The following is an 18,589-nucleotide window of genomic DNA, read 5'->3' as shown; positions in this document are numbered from 1 at the left end:
TGTAAATTTTCCATAGATGCACTTTATCAAGATGACAAGGTTTCCTTCTATTCATAGTTTGCTGAGGTTTAATAGCAAATGAGTGTTGAAGTTTCTCAAGTGTATCAGTTGAGATAATCACATTATTTTTTCTCCTTTATTTGTTTAATGTGGCAAATGACATTGATTTATTTTTGAATGTTAAACGAAGTTTGAATTCTTAGGAGTTCTCTCACTTGATCATAATATATTGTCTTTTTTATATATCACAGGGTTTGATTTGCTAAACTTTTATTAAAGGGGAATATTGCTCTATATTTCCTTTCTTGTAGTGTCTTTGTCTGGTTTTAGTATAGGATAATGACTCCTGAGAGAAGAGTGTTGAAATTGCCAGTTATAATTTTAAATTGTCTATTTCTCCTTTCAGCTCTGTCAGTTTTTGTTTCATTTATTTTGAAGTTCTATTAGGAAACCCTGGTGGCATAGTGGTTAAGTGCTACAGTTGCTAACCAAAAGGTCAGTAGTTCCAATCCACCAGCTTCTCCTTGGAAACCCTATGGGGCAGTTCTACTCTATCCTATGAGGTCACTATGAGTCAGAATCGACTCGATGGCAATGGGTTCTATTAGGTATATTCACATTTAGAATTCTTATGCCTTCTTGATAAAGTGACCCTTTCATCATTATGAAATGTTCTTCTTTATCCTTGCTAATAACCCTTGTTCTTTGTTAATATAGCTACTCCAGCTTGCTTGTAATTAGTGTAGGCATGGCATATCTTTTCCGCCCTTTTTTTTTTTTACTTGTTTCTTTATACCTAAAGTTCATTTCTTATAGACGGTGTATAGTTGGCTTCTTTTTTGTCCACTCTGACTATTCTCATTTTTAATTGAAGTGTTTATATCAGTTACACTTAATGCAAATATTAATATGGTTGGATTTACACCTATCATCTTGCTATTTGTCTTCTCCTTGTGCCATCGGTTCTTCATTCCTTTTTCTCCCTTTTCCTGCCTTCTTTTGGATTAATGAGGTGTTTTTTTTCCCTCCATGATTTTGTTGTATCTCCATTCTTTGTTTCATAACTGTTATTCTTTGTTTTCTTTTTAGTGATTGCTCAAGGGTTCACACTATGCATATTTAACTTATTATAGTCTACCTACAAATAATATTATACCACTTCACATGTAATATATAACTCCGTTTCTACCCTCCCTTTGTGCTATTCTTGTCATTTATTTTAACTGTTTTAGAGTCTGTATCTGCTAATTCCGTCACCTTTGTCATTTCTGGATCTCCTTCTATTGACTAATCTTTTTCCTGGCTACAAGCGACATTTTCCTGCCCCACACCCTTCTTTTCTTCTCTTTTTTTTTTTTTTTGCATATTTGGCAATTTTTACTGAATGTAGAAATTGTAAATGTTACATTGAGTGCTTAGATTTTATTTTCTTCCTTTAAAAAATACTCAGGTTTATATTGCAGACAGTTAAGTTGCTTACAGATCAGCTTGATATTTCTGAGCCTTGTTTTAAACCTTTTTTAGGACAGGTCTTAGTGAAGCCTTTAATCTAAGGCTATTTTATGAAAACACCCGTCGAGTGATCCTTCTATAGTCTGTACCAAATGCCCTGGTTATTCAATGAGGTTAGTCATTCACTGTGGTTAGTGGGAACACAAACATCTCTCAGCCCTGGGTAAGGTCCAGAAATCGCTCTGCTTATAACAGCTCTTAGCCATTGCTATTTGCTGACCTTATGGGATTTCACCCTATGCCTAAGTATAGTGGTATGTAGCCACAGATTCTCAGGGGCTTCTATGCAGATTTTATGCATAGTTCTTTCTGTGCATAGCTCTCTCTGGCTCCTCAGTTCAGGGAGGCTGCCAAGCTTGGCTGCATTCCCCTCCTACATCCTGTCCAGAAACTGCCTCCAGGCAGAACACTAAGAACAGGGCTCACTTGGTTTGTTTTCCACCCTCGGTTATCACAGTTCCATTACACCTGTTGTCTAATGTCTGAAAATTGCTGTTTCATACACATTGTCCAGTATCGTAGGCACTTCTGGCTGGAAGAAAAGTGACTCCTGTTGTTTCTGTTACTCCTCCGTGGCCAGAAGCAGAAGTCCTCTTTTATTGTTTTTGGTGGTGGTAGAGGTGGTGGTGGTGTTTGGAGGTTTGTGTTTTACGGGGGAGAGGGCAGTGTTGGAGGGACACCTTGACGAAATGAAGAAAAGTTGATGGGGGCTATATAAGATATGTTTAACTTCTAGTCCTTCTCCTGTCTCCACCAGGGGTCATCGCTGTGGTGATTTTCACCATTCTCTGCACCTTGGTCTTCCTCATTCGGTACATGTTCCGTCACAAAGGCACCTACCACACCAACGAGGCGAAGGGGGCAGAGTCGGCAGAGAGTGCGGACGCCGCCATCATGAACAACGACCCCAACTTCACAGAGACCATCGATGAAAGCAAAAGGGAATGGCTTATTTGAGGGTGGCTCTTTGTCAGTGGGGCGGGGAGGGGGAGAGAGACAGAAGCACCCTGCTTTACACTCTTGAGCACATCCTTAAAATATCAGCACAAGTTGGGAAGGCAAGCAACAGAAAATTCTTGAGACTGATCACCACAAAAAAAAAAAACTTTGTAATATTTCTTTATAGCTGAGTTTCCCCTTCAGTATCAAAACAAAATAATACAAAAATGCTTTTAGAGTTTAAGCAATGGTTGAAATTTGTAGGTAATACCTGTCTTATTTTGTGCGTGTTCAGAGGTGTTCTGAAAACCCATGGTAACAGGGCAAGTTTTCTACATTTTTAAGAGCCCTTAGAAGGTGGATATTTTTTCTTGAAAAAAGCTGATAAACATACATATGGCCTCCAACATTCTCTTCCTTTTGAATATACTCAACTTTAATAGGAAGTCGTAGTATCTAGTCCGTGTTCACATGATATTTCATTTGGTGTCCTATAAATTTGAAAGGGAAAGAAAAGGGGCAAAGAGATCTTATTATTTGCCAGTTTTCAGAGAGACGTCAATCCGTCCCGATTCTCTGAGGGTCCCGCCTGACACAGCAGTTATAGGAAGAGGGTGTCTGGAAACTGTCGCGTAAAACACTCAGCACAATTGGTGAGAAGCATTAAGAACTGCAGAAAGTAGCTTCATACTGGGATTGTTGGTTTTATTTTTCATTGGATTCTAAAAGGTAATGGTGTTCCGTGTACGTAGCCTTAGACCCATTCAATATCTGTAACTTTCAGCTACAATTTTTCTGTTACAAAAGATTTCTCCTGTGCTCTGAAACATGTTGGGCTGCATTGTCTGTGTGTGAAAGCACCTCAGTGGAGAGTTAGGGCCAGGTGTGATGGCTTGTTCGCTTCTGCTGCTTCTGTAGGTATAGCGAAAGTATGGGCACCTCCTAGGGAATGTGTAAACTAAGTGGCTCTGCTTCTTTTGCTTTAAGCCTCTAGTTTTTAATCCACTTGTGACAAAATCCTAGCAAACAATGTCCTCTTGATGGACACATCACAATAAAGCCAAGTTATTGTTGTTATTACTATTGACATTACTTTGGAATCCTGTGGAAAACACTGCCATATGTCAAGTCACTGACACCACGTATTGTTCCATCCAAAATAGACATACTGCCATGATTCAGGGTCTTCGGTGGAGACACATCTGAACCTCTGTTTCGTCACAAACATGGTAGGCAACTGTTGATTCTCAGAGAACGGACGTGCCTTGTCAAACATACCGCTCAGTTTAACAAGGAATCTTTACCACTTATTCCAATGAATAACCCATTGGTTTTATTTAAAAAATAATAGACTTTGTGTAACCAAATGGGAACAAAGCTCCCTCCTGGAGTATCCAAAAGACCATTTCATTCATTTATTTAAAAAAAAAAAAAAAAGAGTACACGAAGGTTATTTCCAAAATGACTACCATTTATGATCATTACACTTCAGGCTTCTTATACTTAAGAAGCACTTTTTAAAATTTTTTTAGATTCCAACATTTTGAGGAAGTAAGTATGATCGCTTTTTTGCTTTTCTTCCTGGAAAGGGATGAGATGAGGTTAAAAAGGCATGGGTGCTATTTTTCCAGTGGCCTCTGTCAATGAGATGGAAACTAGTTTGTTGGGATGGTAGCCACATACTTTTTAGGATTCTGGGTGTGCCTGACTTGCTGGAGGATCTTCAGTTTCTTCGGTGATGGGAATGTCCTCCCAAGCTGTGAATGGCACGTGACAACCAGCATGGCCTGTTCCGTAGGTGGCATTAGACCTGCTGATCCCACCAAGGCGAGGTAACAGGACAGAAGGGAATCCAACGCCCTCTCACACTGCTGATCTCGGGCACAGTCGTGAATACCCTGAACTTAAAAAGGTCTAGTTCATTCTTCCATAAAATACATTAAGAACAAGAAAATATTTAATAGGACCAACTATCAAAGCAATGTCACAGTTACAAATAACATATTGCAAACAAGGCTATTTATTTCACCAAGACAATTGCCATCAAGGGTCCTCTTATGTATTGTCACGTGGAAAAAAACACATTTTAAACATGCTTTGAGGTGTTTCTGGTTTTTTAAACCTATTTTACAGGTATTACTTTTCCACATAACAAATAGTGCCAGATGGAAATGCATTATTTCTTGCATTTCCCACGATATCTCTACTCTTTACACATTGCCTCAGCGCTTTCCTCTCCTTCCCAAAATGATTAGGGGATTCAAACAATCAAGGACAGCCCCGATACAGAAATGTCCTCCCCATTCCTCTTCCCTCTCTTCCCTCCTCCTTCCTACCACAAAAGGTGAAAAGTGAAACCCAGAGCTTCTCTCGCCAACCTTCCGCACCTGGGGCCCTGGACCAGCCAGACGGCAGTGGTTCACCCACAGCCCCATCAACTCGGAGAGGTAGGCATGGCCCTGCCCTGGAGGGGGTTCCAGTCCCTAGGAGACAGAGAAACTGGATAAGGTAGTGAGTGAGTAACTAAGTGCCAAATGGATGTGGGAAATCTTGGCTTCTCCTTGATGCTGTGGGCTTAACAAAAATCCCCGAGTGTGCTCATGAAGACTACATCCAGAACATCCTAAATAGTAAATAATTTATTTGTGTGAAGAAAAAGAAGCAGCTCGTTTTTCCAGCTTCCTCCCTCAAAAGTTCAGGACATGCAGCCTCCACTGCTGAGATTTAATGGCCCAAGGTCAAAGCCTACTCTTGCCTTGTCATTCATATCCCACAAAATCTGGACATTTTATGTCCCAAAACATCATCAGCCAAGTACAAATAGGCTAGAGGCAGCCTCTTTAAATCACAAGAACAAACAGGAAAAAAGCAAGAGGCTGTTTTAAAGTTTCAGGAAAAGTTGATGTCAGATTTAGGGTCATTTCTGCAGCAAACTTCCTCTCTGTATAAAGCAAGCAGCTATGTTTTGAGAAGCTAGAAGTGGGAGACTTTGAGTGCAAAATTAGTACCATTCTTAGCTCCTAAATGTATGTTCCCGAGAGCTGGAGGAAAGGAGCCCTGGTGGCGCAGTGATTAAGTGCTCACCTCTTAAATATTAAGAAGTATTGCCCTCGAGTCGATTCCAACTCATACCAGCCCTATACAACAGAGTGAAACTGCTACATAGGGTTTCCATGGCCCCTGTTGAGGCCAGGGCACAAGGAGTGCAGAATACACTCAAAGAAAAAGCAATTGGCCACCGGACATGGAAATGCAAGTGTTGACAGTGGCGTCAAGAAGAAACATTGATTTCCTTCCGCGACCAGCTCTGTTCCTCTCACCCCTCACTCTTTGCTTGCCACCCTCCTCAGGCAGACGCTTCTTCTCTTAGGGTGTGGGTGTTTGAATGCGCCTTTTAAGTTTCATGCCTCTAGAAGATTAGCTCCTGATTTGAACCTTTCGATGTTGGGTTGTTTTTGGTGTTTTTTTTTTGTTGTTGTTTTTTGTTTTTGTTTTTTTTACCTTCTTATCAAGTAGTTTTCAAAAGAAAGATACCAATCAAATTTAATTAATTAGCCAAATAAAAATAGGTCCTAAATTAGTAATCCCAGCAGAACTAACTGACCCCCCCAAGTGGGATTATATCCACAGGTATAAAACCAAAAAATCTAAACCCACTTCTGTCGCGTCTGTTCCAACTCATAGTGACCCTATAGGACAGAGTAGTGCTGCCCCCATAGGGCTTCCTAGGCTGTAACCTTTATGGGAGCAGATTGCCAGGGCTTTTTCTCCTGTGGACCAGCTGGGTAGGTTCAAACTGCCAACCGTTAGCAGCTGAGCACTTACCCATTGTGTCATCAGGGCTCCCTGAAATAGCCGAAAAACAAACATTAACAGCTTTCCTTGCTGGTTAGGGCTAACAGCCATTGGGTGCCATTTACGCAATGGTATTTGGGGGAGAGTGGACCCCAAGAGTCAGTTTGCAGGTCCTAACCCACCCTCATTCCTGACTGGCTATGCGACCTTGGCCAGGTCACTGAGCTTCTGTCCCTCTGTGCCCCAGACGTGAGATGGGCTGGTTTACCTCCTTCATGACACAGTGGTAAGAAGCCGCTGGTTCTTCCCCAGATGTCAAGGCCCACATTAGTGGGTCACCTGGTGAAGGCCTACTTCTGGTCTGTGGTCAGAGGTCAAAAGAAGCAAGGCGGCAAGTCCAGGAGCCTGGAGACATATGGGGCGCTGCCTGCCACACAGCTGCCTAAGTAATAGCAGGGTAGACCCTCAGGGGTAAGCTGTGAGCACTAGAGATGGGACATCACCCGAAGCCAGAGAGGTCAGAACTTTGCCTGCACAAAGCCATGCGCCCCCTTCTGGGGTGAGACTTAGAGCTCAGTTTCCCCTCTCCACATGCCCCCCACATGGTAAGACCAGCTTATAGACAAGCCAACATAAAACATAAGCCACCTCTCATTCGGCCTGGGGGCTCTGCGGTGCCCATGCTTGCCTTGCGTGAGGATTTTGCAAACTTCAAGGTAGATTCCCTTCACAGCGCCATTTTCTTCTGCATGAGTGGTATGTAAACTCGTCAGTAAAATGGGGGAGTTCACACTGAGAAGTCAGCCATCATCTCCCGTTGCGTGGACTGGCAGAGGGTAAGACAAACGCACTCACAGGTGTTCACAGACACTTGTTTGCAGCCTTATTTTCCAGATGGAAACCTGCTTTATGAGCAAGGCTGCTAAGACAGTCTTCATCATTTCCAAGCCTCAGTGTACTCAGAAGTGGCTGGGTTCTGGGATGGTGATGGAGACAAGCAGGTTCCTCTCCATAGGACAAAAAACATTCTCGTTGTTACTGATTGTCAGTTTTGTTTTGTTGGGTTTCTAACTTTTTTGAGTGAGCGTGGTGACTGCTAAGGTTGGAGTTGTGAAAAGCTGGGCTGCGTATTCTCTCTGCAAAGTCGGCTGGGAGTCCCATCCTGTGAAAGAACACAAGCTCACTCTCTAAAAGCGACAGCATGTAAACTACAATGAAAGAAGGGAATTATGTATGTATGCCTAATATTCTTTGTGAATGTCTTTCATTTAACTAAGATTATATTAGAAACCAGATTGATAAATAAAAAATTCAAAATAGTTTTAATTATCCTAAAAGCGATTCTTTGTGTTTTTACCACATGATACCCTAGAATCAGTGCTCAACCTTCACCAAAACACAGCTCCCAGCACTGAAGTCAGCAACTATTGGGTGTATAATCTTCCCCAAACTGTGGAGAGACAGTTACTCCTCAAAACCAAAAAAAAAAAAAAGACCAGTGTTGTCAAGTCATCCCCAACTCATGGTGGTCCCATGTGTGTCAGAGTAGAACTGTGCTCCACAGGGTTTTCAGTGGCGGATTTTTCTTCTGAGGTGCCTCAAAGGCAGGTCTCATTTGGATGCAACCATTGTTAACCTTCTCTTGTCCTCTGTGCCCAATTTTTGTTTAAATAGCTTAATGGAAGTCAGTGTCATGTATTGGATGAATTTACAAGCTGCTGTATAAAGGTGGTTAGAGTTCAGCTATGCTCAGAGTATATCTGGCCCTTCTTTGGAGGGAGGGAGTAACACTGGGTAATGGGCAAATGGAGCCAGAAAACAGATTTATCCCTGAGGTCTGAGCTGCGGACCCTCCTGAAGGCACTCTACGCACGTTAAGGACGCCAGACCTAAGTTATTACTCGCACTCTCCGCGCTTGGGTTACCGGCGGGAAGCTACTCCCTCTTCATCAATTCTCAGTGAAGCATTCAAACGTACATCAGGTAAGTGTGACCGGTACCTTAGAGCCAAACTTCTCTGCTCTTTGGCAATTCCCAAGGTCAACCAATAATAATACTTTCAGAGAGCTTTATGCCTTAAGGTTCTTTGTCAAGATTTTGCTTTGCAAATGTGGTACCACAGGAGCAGAGAGAATGTCCTAAGCTCCCCTGAGAAAAGAAGGTTAGCACTACACAAGTTCACTAACAGACTAAAGAGGGAAGAGCCAGAAGGGTTAGGGTCCCACATCTCCAAGCAGGCTCACACTCCCCAGCCCCACCTGCCTGGCCTGGGTGTCCCCAAGACCAGTAAGTTCCTGGAGAGGACTGAATTTAGCACAAGGCAGTATTTGTTGAAGGAGAGCTTGTGGCACAGTGGTTAAAGCACTCGGCTGCTAGCCGAAAGGTCAGGGAAGGGGGATGGTCAAAGCCACCAGCTGCTCTGCGGGAGAAAGATGTAGCAGTCAGCTTCCCTAAAGATTTACAGACTTGGAAACTACGGGGCAGTTCTACCCTGCCCTATAGGGTTGCTGTGAGTTAGAACCGAGTAGATAGCAAGAGTTTGGTTTTGGAATATTTGTTGAACATATGGGGAGTAGGGGGCAGAGAGGGGCAGGAAGGGGGAGTTACAGGCACATAGCAGAAGATGTATCTGCTTTTACACCACAAAGCACAGTGCTCACCAGAGCACAGAAAAAAGGACTGTGGTGGTTCTTTTGGGAAGGGGTTTGCACCCTCCGAAAGGATTCTGTGCTGCATGACTCATTGGCACCTGCTGACCTCCCTGGGTGGCTCTGAGAAGCAGGGCTGCAGGGCATCGCAGACAGCCCTGCACCTGACCTCTCCTCCTGGTGGTTATGGCTAACGCCTGGGGCTGGGGAGCCCCCAGGGGGAAAAAGGAAAATATCAGATATTTGAGAAAGACAACTGCTATGAAACAAAGACAACATATTGAACACCCAGTACTTGACAAATGGGAATTAAGGGGACAGATCAAAAATATTTTAAACATCCTCAAATAGATAAGAAAAAATACTGCTGATACAGAGCAGGAGCCAGTGGGAATACTGGTTATGAAAAATATGGTTGAAATTGTTGTTGGTGCTCACCCTGCACCTGCGACTGTGGCATGTCTGGGAACAGACCGCCTTTCTTTGCAGGCATCATCAGCTAAGAAGCCCGTACGGGAGTAGGGTGGGTCCTAACTCTAATCCCTTCTGAGCGGAGTCTTATAAGGGAGGACAGCCAGAGAAACAGAGCCACTTGGAGGAGAATCTGCAGCCAGGAAAGCCCAGAACAAAGGAGCCGCCAGGAGCCAAAAGGGCAAGGAGGGTGTTCACCCCTCCTGCCAACTGCGCCCCCTCCTCACCACCCTGCACCCCCTCCTCACCACCCTGCGCCCCCTCCTCACCACCCTGCACCCCTCCTCACCACCCTGCACCCCCTCCTCACCACCCTGCACCCCCTCCTCACCACCCTGCACCCCCTCCTCACCACCCTGCACCCCCTCCTAACCACCCTGCACCCCCTCCTAACCACCCTGCACCCCTCCTCACCACCCTGCACCCCCTCCTCACCACCCTGCACCCCCTCCTAACCACCCTGCACCCCTCCTCACCACCCTGCACCCCCTCCTCACCACCCTGCACCCCCTCCTAACCACCCTGCACCCCTCCTCACCACCCTGCGCCCCTCCTCACACCCTGTGCCCCTCCTCACCACCCTGTGCCCCTTCCTTACCACCTTGAACCCCCCTCTCACCCCCTTGAGCCCCCTCCTCGCCCTCCCCTAGACTGGCTGACAGGTGAGTTTGCCAATAGCCTGATTTTGATCATGGCTAGAATACCAAAAAAAAAAAAAACTGTTGCTGAAGAGTCGATTCCCACTCACCGGGACTCTGTAGGACAGAGTAGAACTGCTCCCTAGAGTTTCCGAGGAGTACCTGGTGGATTCTAACTGCCGACCCTTTTGTTAGCAGCCGTAGCACTTAACCACTATGCCACCAGGGTTTCCCATGGATAGAATAAAGGACATTAAGTGTGATATAATCATTTTTAATAAGAGCGAAGTGGAAGAGCACATTTGCTGGTGAAGTGTCATTTCTCAAGCGGTGTCAGCAAGCAGGAGTTGCCGTCAATAAAAGTTTCTGGTTGAATCAGGGATCTTGCTAGAAGCACGCCTCAGGCTTTGTCAAAAGTGTAAGAGGCACCTTCGATACATTTCTGGGTGATCAGGTTATAACTCCCACAAATTCAATTTACAGCGCTAATTCCACCCTTATTCTGACCAGTAAAGGGGCATTGCCTCTAGGTCACTACAAGGACAGCAGCTAGATCAGCCCCTGCCAGGGCTGCCAGGACAATCTCAGCCCCTGCTGGCAGGAGAAAAGGATCAAGTCTAACATCATCCCGTCTGGGTCGTAAGCACAAATCTCGCCGTCCAGCAAGAAGCCTGGTTACTGGAAACCAGCACTCGGAGCAGAGCGGTGGCTGCATTAATTCTGATGCCGGTACTGTGACCTGTGCTTTGATTTGGGGGAAAACTCTCATTATTTTCAAGAAAACACTTTTATGAGACAATTGAGAAGGCTCCAATGGAAGCCGTAGGCCATGGGACAAGGTCACTTTGGAAGGTGGCCGTCAACAAACACCATCACTAACATGCCCCCTGGGAAACCAGTTGTCCCCCAGGACACTTTAAAATCGGGGGGGGGCTGTCACAGGCAAACTTGGGGCCACTGGTGGCTAAGTTCTTCATAAATTAGTCCACACTCTTAAATTCAGTCATATTGGGTGTTTAATCTTTCCAAAACTGTGGACAGTTACTCCTCAAAAACAAAAAAAAAAACAGACCAGTTGTTGTCAAGTCGTCCCACCACCGCACCGACCAGTCCCCCGCGGGGAGCGACTGCTCGGGGTTGGGGTCTGAGCGCGGGACCTGGCCCGGGGGACGCCTGCCCTGGGAGCCACCCGGCGGCGGCCGAGACCCGGTGCTCAGATCTCCCCAGTGCGCAGGCTCAGCCAGCTTGTGCAGGAGAAGCCCCCTCCGACAAAGCCCTGGGGTCCCAGCCCGAGCCTCTGCACCCGGCCTTGCACTAGGTCTTGGGCCGCCCCCAGGCTCCGCCCTCCAGTCCCGCCCCCAGCCCAGCCCTACCCCATCCAAGGCCCCGCCCCCAGCCCAGACCCCGCCCTCTATGCCCAGCCCTGTCTTGATCCCAGGCCCTGCCCTCCAACCCGAGCCCCGCCCTTCAGCCCAGGCCCCGCCCCCTCCCGGCCCCGCCCCCGCCCCGCCCCCTGCCCTGGTGTCACCCTCTCACTGCCTGTATCTCCAGGGAGGACTCCTGGCAGGCCTGCCCCCGCCCTGGTCAGACCGACGGACCGAAAGCCGGCCTGAGAGGCTGGACCGCAGGAGAACAGGCTCCCAGAAGGTCCTCTCCAGCATGTTCCCATTCCTCGTCCCCAGACCCAGTGTCCACTGCCCCTGGTCACCAATCCGTCCTGCCCTCCCCAAGGCAGACGCGCTCCCTGTGATGGGGGGGCCCCTGGTGGGAATGGTCCCCTGCGGAGGGTGGTCCCCTGGGGGGGTGGTCCCCTGTGGGGGGTGGTCCCCTGAGGGGGATGGTCCCCTGTGGGGGATGGTCCCCTGTGGAGGGTGGTCCCCTGAGGGGGATGGTCCCCTGTGGGGGATGGTCCCCTGTGGGGGGTGGTCCCCTGAGGGGGGTGGTCCCCTGTGGGGGATGGTCCCCTGTGGAGGGTGGTCCCCTGTGGAGGGTGGTCCCCTAAGGGGGATGGTCCCCTGTGGGGGATGGTCCCCTGTGGGGGTGGTCCCCTGAGGGGGATGGTCCCCTGTGGAGGGTGGTCCCCTGAGGGGGATGGTCCCCTGTGGGGGATGGTCCCCTGTGGGGGGTGGTCCCCTGAGGGGGGTGGTCCCCTGTGGGGGATGGTCCCCTGTGGAGGGTGGTCCCCTGAGGGGGGTGGTCCCCTGTGGAGGGTGGTCCCCTGAGGGGGATGGTCCCCTGGGTGGGTGGTCCCCTATGGAGGGTGGTCCCCTGAGGGGGATGGTCCCCTGTGGGGGATGGTCCCCTGTGGGGGGTGGTCCCCTGAGGGGGATGGTCCCCTGTGGGGGATGGTCCCCTGTGGAGGGTGGTCCCCTGAGGGGGATGGTCCCCTGTGGGGGATGGTCCCCTGTGGGGGGTGGTCCCCTGAGGGGGGTGGTCCCCTGTGGGGGATGGTCCCCTGTGGAGGGTGGTCCCCTGTGGAGGGTGGTCCCCTAAGGGGGATGGTCCCCTGTGGGGGATGGTCCCCTGTGGGGGTGGTCCCCTGAGGGGGATGGTCCCCTGTGGGGGATGGTCCTCTGTGGGGGGTGGTCCCCTGAGGGGGGTGGTCCCCTGTAGGGGATGGTCCCCTGTGGAGGGTGGTCCCCTGTGGAGGGTGGTCCCCTGAGGGGGGTGGTCCCCTGTGGAGGGTGGTCCCCTGAGGGGGATGGTCCCCTGGGTGGGTGGTCCCCTATGGAGGGTGGTCCCATGGGGGGAATGGTCCCCTGTGGAGGGTGGTCCCCTGGGGGGGATGGTCCCCTGTGGAGGGTGGTCCCCTGAGGGGGATGGTCCCCTGGGGGGTGGTCCCCTGTGGGGGATGGTCCCCTGTGGAGGGTGGTCCTCTGAGGGATGGTTCCCTGTGGAGGGTGGTCCCCTGAGGGGGATGGTCCCCTGTGGAGGGTGGTCCCCTGGGGGGATGGTCTCCTGTGGAGGGTGGTCCCCTGGGGGGGATGGTCCCCTGTGGAGGGTGGTCCCCTGAGGGGGATGGTCCCCTGGGGGGTGGTCCCCTGTGGGGGATGGTCCCCTGTGGAGGGTGGTCCTCTGAGGGATGGTTCCCTGTGGAGGGTGGTCCCCTGAGGGGGATGGTCCCCTGAGGGGGATGGTCCCCTGTGGGGGGTGGTCCCCTGAGGGGGATGGTCCCCTGTGGGGGGTGGTCCCCTGAGGGGGATGGTCCCCTGTGGGGGGTGGTCCCCTGAGGGGGATGGTCCCCTGTGGGGGGTGGTCCCCTGTGGGGGATGGTCTCCTGTGGACGGTGGTCCCCTGAGGGGGGTGGTCTCCTGGGGGGGGTGGTCCCCTGTGGAGGGTGGTCCCCTGTGGGGGGTGGTCCCGTGGGGAGGGTGGTCCCCTGTGGGGTGAGTGGTCCCCTGTAATGCGGATTGGTACCCTGTGATGGGAGTGCGGTCCCGTGTAGAGGGGTGGTTCTCTGTGATTGGGCATCCCCTGTGGGGTGTAGACCCCTGTGGGGGGGTTCACTTGTGTGGTGGCCGTCCGTCCCCTATTGGGGGGCATCCATGTGGGGGGGTCCTCTGAGGAAGGCCAGTCCCCTGTGATGTGGTGCAGCTTTGTTCCAGGGCTGACAACTGGCGGGGGGTGGGGGGATCCTCCCCCTTGTGGGGGCTGCCTAGACCTCAGCCAGAGGTGGATCTGAAAAGGTAAGTAAGAGCCTCAGGTGAGTCTCAGTCATTCCACGAGAAAGGGGAACTCAGACCACTCCTAGGAGAAAATTAATGGTTGAATTTCTGAAGCTTCTCTTTAAAACTAGCCATAATAGAGACGACAACAACTATAGAGAGCACCTGTGAGCTTCTCACGCACCAGACCCCAAGGCTAAGTGCTTCGCCAGTTTAAAATGGGTAAATTACAGCCAATAGAAAACTTCCTTCATAATTTCACAAGTTTCCCTTCCTCTCGGTTCTGGGGAATACCTCTCTGGTCCCCCTAGCCTGAGGTCCTAAAATAGTTTGCAATCCAGCATTGCCCAAGAAGCAGAATGCTCCCTCCAAAGAAAACTCTTCAGCACCCACGTCTGGAGGGGACAGGTCAGGTCCATGGTCCATGGGAAGCCAGAGAAGGCGCTGACGGTCTCAACCCAAGGCTTTCCAGACTTTTCTGACCGATAGTGAGCTCTTTTGTGTAACACAGAACCACAGGCCTGGAAATCCTGGTGGTGTAGTGGTTAAGTGCTGTGGCTGCTAACCATAGGGTTGGCAGTTCAAACCCACCAGGCGCTCCTTGGAAACTCTATGAGGCAGTTCTACTCTGTCCTATAGGGTCGCCACGGGCCTTCTACTCTGGAAAATACTGATACTGATGTGGGCAAAAGAGAAGTTTCTGAGTCCGGCTGGGTTTCTACTCTGGTTCAACTCTGCCCTCTGGCACCCTTCTGACCTGGCAAGCTGTAAGCCTTCGTTTCCTTTATCTGTACCACTGGGACGTTACCACCCTCCAGATGAGTAAGGATTAGCTGATAAGCAACACACCTGAAAAGTCTTGGTGCATGACCGCTTCTGGTAAATTACAACTATATTATTTCTCAGAAGAAAGGCTCTAGATAACCCCAAGTCACTCCCTTAGGACACCTCAAAGCTCTCCAGAACACTCTAAACACCCTTAATCCATAGATTGTTCATAATTCCAGTCCCTGCCGGGATGTGGTGAAGGGCTGAACAAGAGGGTCTCTGAGAACCATCACTCTGGATTCTCGGGCCGCAGCCAGGACCAGTTTAGGGACACCCTGCCAGACCTAATCCAGGCCCTGGATGGCCCTAAACAGTGCCCCTTTAGCAACATGCCTCAGGGCAACACGCCTAAGAGCAACACGCCTCAGGGCAACACGCCTCAGGGCAACACGCCTAAGCAAAATAACAGCTATCCCTCTGGAAGGGGTGGCCTCAGGGCCTCTGGAGGGGGGTGCTCAGGGCCTCCAGAGAGGGGGCTGAGTTCCTTCTGGAGCGGGGCTAAAGGCCTCCCAAGGGGGGACTCAGTGTCTCTTAGGGAGGGGGTGCAGAGCCTCTGGAAGAGGGGGCTCAGGGTCTCTGGAGGGGGGCTCAGATCCTCCGAAGGGGACCTCAGGGCCTCTGGAGGGGGGCTCAGCACCTCTGGGGGCGGGGCTCAGGGCTTCTGGAAGGGGGGCTGAGACCCACTGTAGGAGGAGTGTCAGACCCTCTGGAGGAGGGCTTAGGGCCTCTGGCAGGAGGGCCTCCACTCCCCTGCAGCATGGGAACCTGGTCAGAGGAAGCCAGTGGAATTTCTAGAGCCCTCATGCTCTGCAGGGATTCATGATGGCAAAGTCGACCCACCTGTCCCACGGCACACACAGCCCTGAATATGCTGTGTTAGCATTTAGTATCATTTGAATCATGCCTGCCTGTCTCACCGTGGGCAGGCGCATGTCTGCTGGAGCTAGAAGGAGCAAAACTTGCAGACAACGCTCTGGCAGCGAGTTGCTAAGTGATTCAGATGTGAGACTCAAGTTTGCTGTGTGAAATTATGGTCAGATGGGTGACCGTGGCTGAGGGCCACCCAAGCCTGGGCACACAGAATTCACCTGGTCCAAAACATCATAGAGTACAGAAACTTACCTGCCAGCTTGGTTGTTCTCTTGATCACAACAACTAAGAGAAGGAACAAAATGTAGGGAAACAGTAAATAAAGATCTTTGCTAAAATATGACGATCTCTTCTCAGTCCAGGCTTCATGGTTGGGAGTCACAGGACCTTATTTAGCTCTCTGTTCCTCACTGTGCAGACCCGGGCCTCAAGGAGCCTCTCACCTCCTGAATCCTGTGGCTCTCACGCTCCCCTTGACATCCTCCAGGAGAGGCTCCAGGGGAGAACACATCTTTTGGCCTTCTCCAGCTTCCTCCATCTTCAAAGCCAGTCTCTCCCTGGCTGACCCTCAAAAAAGACCTCCACCAGGATAGTCCAGATAGTCTCCCTATCTCAGACCCTTAATTCGTCATATCTGCAAAGTCCGTTTTGTCGGATGATATACGGCACACTCCCAGGTTCCAGGGATCCAGGTTCCAGGGATTAGGACATGAATGTCTTTGGAGCACCATTTTTTTGGCCTAGCACACCTAGATGAATTTGAGAGTTGTGGGAAAAGGGCACTTTCCTTCACAGGTCTGTGGCCTCTGTTGATGGAGGAATGGTCTGAGCTCTGGCCTGCTCCCTCACACCTGTCTATGGGAAGTTGAAGACAGGTCCCAAAGGTCAGCTGACCACACTGGCTTCAATGGGAACAACACTGGCTTCAACGGGAACAGGGGCTGAGCCACGCTGGCACCTGCAGCCCATGGCCCACCTCTGCCTGGAGTTTACAGCAGATGGGCAATCGTTCCGGCTGCCTCAGGAGTCTTGGGACAAGTGAGATGGGCCTCTCGGGGGAGGGACACCCCCTTTCCTTGGGTAGAGATTGGAGGGACACTAGGGTCGAAGTGAGATTTTAGTCACTGGGTCTGAGAATAGTCAATGTACAACAAGTACTCGCTGGTTAGATAATTGATTTGGTTTAGCCTCTACTTAAACGACATTCAGTTGGCAGACGAAAGAATTAAAAATAGCAAAGTGGGTTTGGGTTCTTTGCTGATCGCTTGATTAGTTTTAACTTTGGTTCATCAATAATGTGCACTTGTGTGTCCTTTGGGAAGGAGTTTTTAAAAAGCAAGACCTTAGACACAAAAGCCATTCATCGACCACAGGCTCCTTTTCCTAAATTTTTGCTTTTACCAATTTCACATCTCCATGACGTGCGTTTCCGCCCTGCGCAGTCCGATCATGAGGTGTTGTCCTGCATGTGAATCATGGCGTGCATAGCTCAGCAGAAGGGCACATGTCCGTCCGTGGTGAACAGAAGTAAAACTATGATGCCACCTTCAGGGAACCAAAAGTCTGTCCTTACAAAGCACTAAATAGCTCCACATCGCTTAAAAATACTCCTGTGTTTGAAGACAAACCTTTCCGTTGTGCCGTGAAAAGAGTGGGTGAGGTACAGATGAAGTGGGGCCAGCTCTCTGCAGTGAAATGTGGTAAGACTGTCCACGGAGACACGTGGGATTCAGCGCCCCTGGAGCTGGGTTGTGACCCCCTGGCTCCTACGTTTGGTCACAGACACTGGAGAGGAAGGAAGCACCAAAAGGAGCCATCAAAGCTGCCAGCATTCCTGGTGAGATGCCTCCGTTGTCCTTGAGCTTGTGTGGATTGTTGAAGCTGCCAATGCCTGTGTCGAGGGTGCCAGCTTCCGGCCTCGGGAGTGTATCCTGGAGAGCCGTGGTTCACATGTGGGAGCCACGTGCGTTTGGAGAAGAGCATTAGATCGGCCACCATTGCAAACAAAACGGGGTTAAAAATTCAAGCTGCAAGGGGTTAAAATATGTCGTGGATTGAATTGTGTGTGTTGAAGTTCTAACCCAGTGAACGTGGCCTTGTTTGAAAATAGGGTCTCTGGAGCTGTCATCACTTATGAGGTCACACTGGAGGAGGGTGGGTCCTGATCCATCTGAGTGTGTCCTGTAGAAGAGAAGAGACACAGAGGGACAGACACAAGGGAAGACACCATGTGAAGACAGAAGCCAAGATTGGAGTGACGCAGCCACAAGCCAAGGAACACCTGGAGCCACCTGGAGCTGGAGGAGACTAGGAAGGATTCTCCCCTAGAACTTTCAGAGAGAGCGTGGCCCTGCCAACACCTGGATTTGGACTTCTGCTCTCCAGAACTCTGAGACATAAATTTCCGTTGTTTTCAGCCCCACCGTGTGTGGCTCTTTGCTACTGCAGCTCCAGGAACTAATACAAAATGCAGGTCTGGATTCTGAGACCACAGAGGGCTCATGCAGGGGAAACTGAGGCTGGAGAGGATCCAAAGCCTGCCTGAGGCCAGAAGCTACTGGACTCGGGGATGAGTGCCCAACGCTCAGCCTAGGGTCCTTCAACAAGCAGGCACCAGGCTGCTCTCTCCTAGAGCTGTCTGGCAGGATTCCGTGGGCTAAGGCCACAGCAGTGGAAAGAAGACAGCAGGGAATCGCTTTTTCACTATCCGCTCCTGCCCCTGGACCTGTGTGACCCAAGAAATGCCATCTGTACTTGAGCCAGAAAAAGTTTAAGACTAAGAGTTGTAGGACTCATCCTTCTACTGCACACCCAGAGCCTGTCCCTCCAGAAAAGCCTGGACAATCTGACCACTGGGGCTCAGCCACACCCAGGAACCTGTTCCTGACCCGCATTAACTAGCCTCCCTGTTCCTGTAGAATTCTGGCTCAAGGCTGTGTGTCTTCAATAAGTAAGGTTTGCTTCTTTATACCACTCTGCTTGGTAGTTTCTCTGCGTCTGAAGGGGAAGCATTCCAGAACCCACGAACCTCGTGGGCTAACACGGAAAGTGTAATTTCAGCACTGAGCACTAGATGGCAGACTCCCCCAGCTTGAGGCGTCGACAGATCTTTAACAAATTTCCAACAAGATCATTTTAAAACCATGTTCAAACTCTAGCTCCCTGTCTAAAAACGAATCTGTAATAAGGTGCATCAATAATCATAAATGCAGGGTATCACTAC

The 18,589-nt window shown here is 50.0% G+C and overlaps 1 protein-coding gene across 1 annotated transcript in view; it reads left to right on the top strand.

Annotated features, from left to right (window-relative positions):
* The window catches only part of CNTNAP2 (contactin associated protein 2), a 2,020,907-nt gene extending 2,016,494 nt beyond the window's left edge, over positions 1–4,413 (top strand). Inside the window, exon 25 of the mRNA XM_049894552.1 lies at positions 2,270–4,413. Coding sequence (XP_049750509.1) covers positions 2,270–2,469 — 200 coding nt within the window. The 3' untranslated portion in view covers positions 2,470–4,413. The remainder of the gene's footprint in view (positions 1–2,269) is intronic.
* The last annotated feature ends 14,176 nt before the right edge of the window (positions 4,414–18,589 follow it).

Source organism: Elephas maximus, chromosome 8 (assembly GCF_024166365.1).
Source record: "Elephas maximus indicus isolate mEleMax1 chromosome 8, mEleMax1 primary haplotype, whole genome shotgun sequence".
NCBI lineage: Eukaryota > Metazoa > Chordata > Mammalia > Proboscidea > Elephantidae > Elephas > Elephas maximus.
Note: the sequence above shows the minus strand (reverse complement) of the source record. Positions and strands in the feature narration are given on the sequence as shown.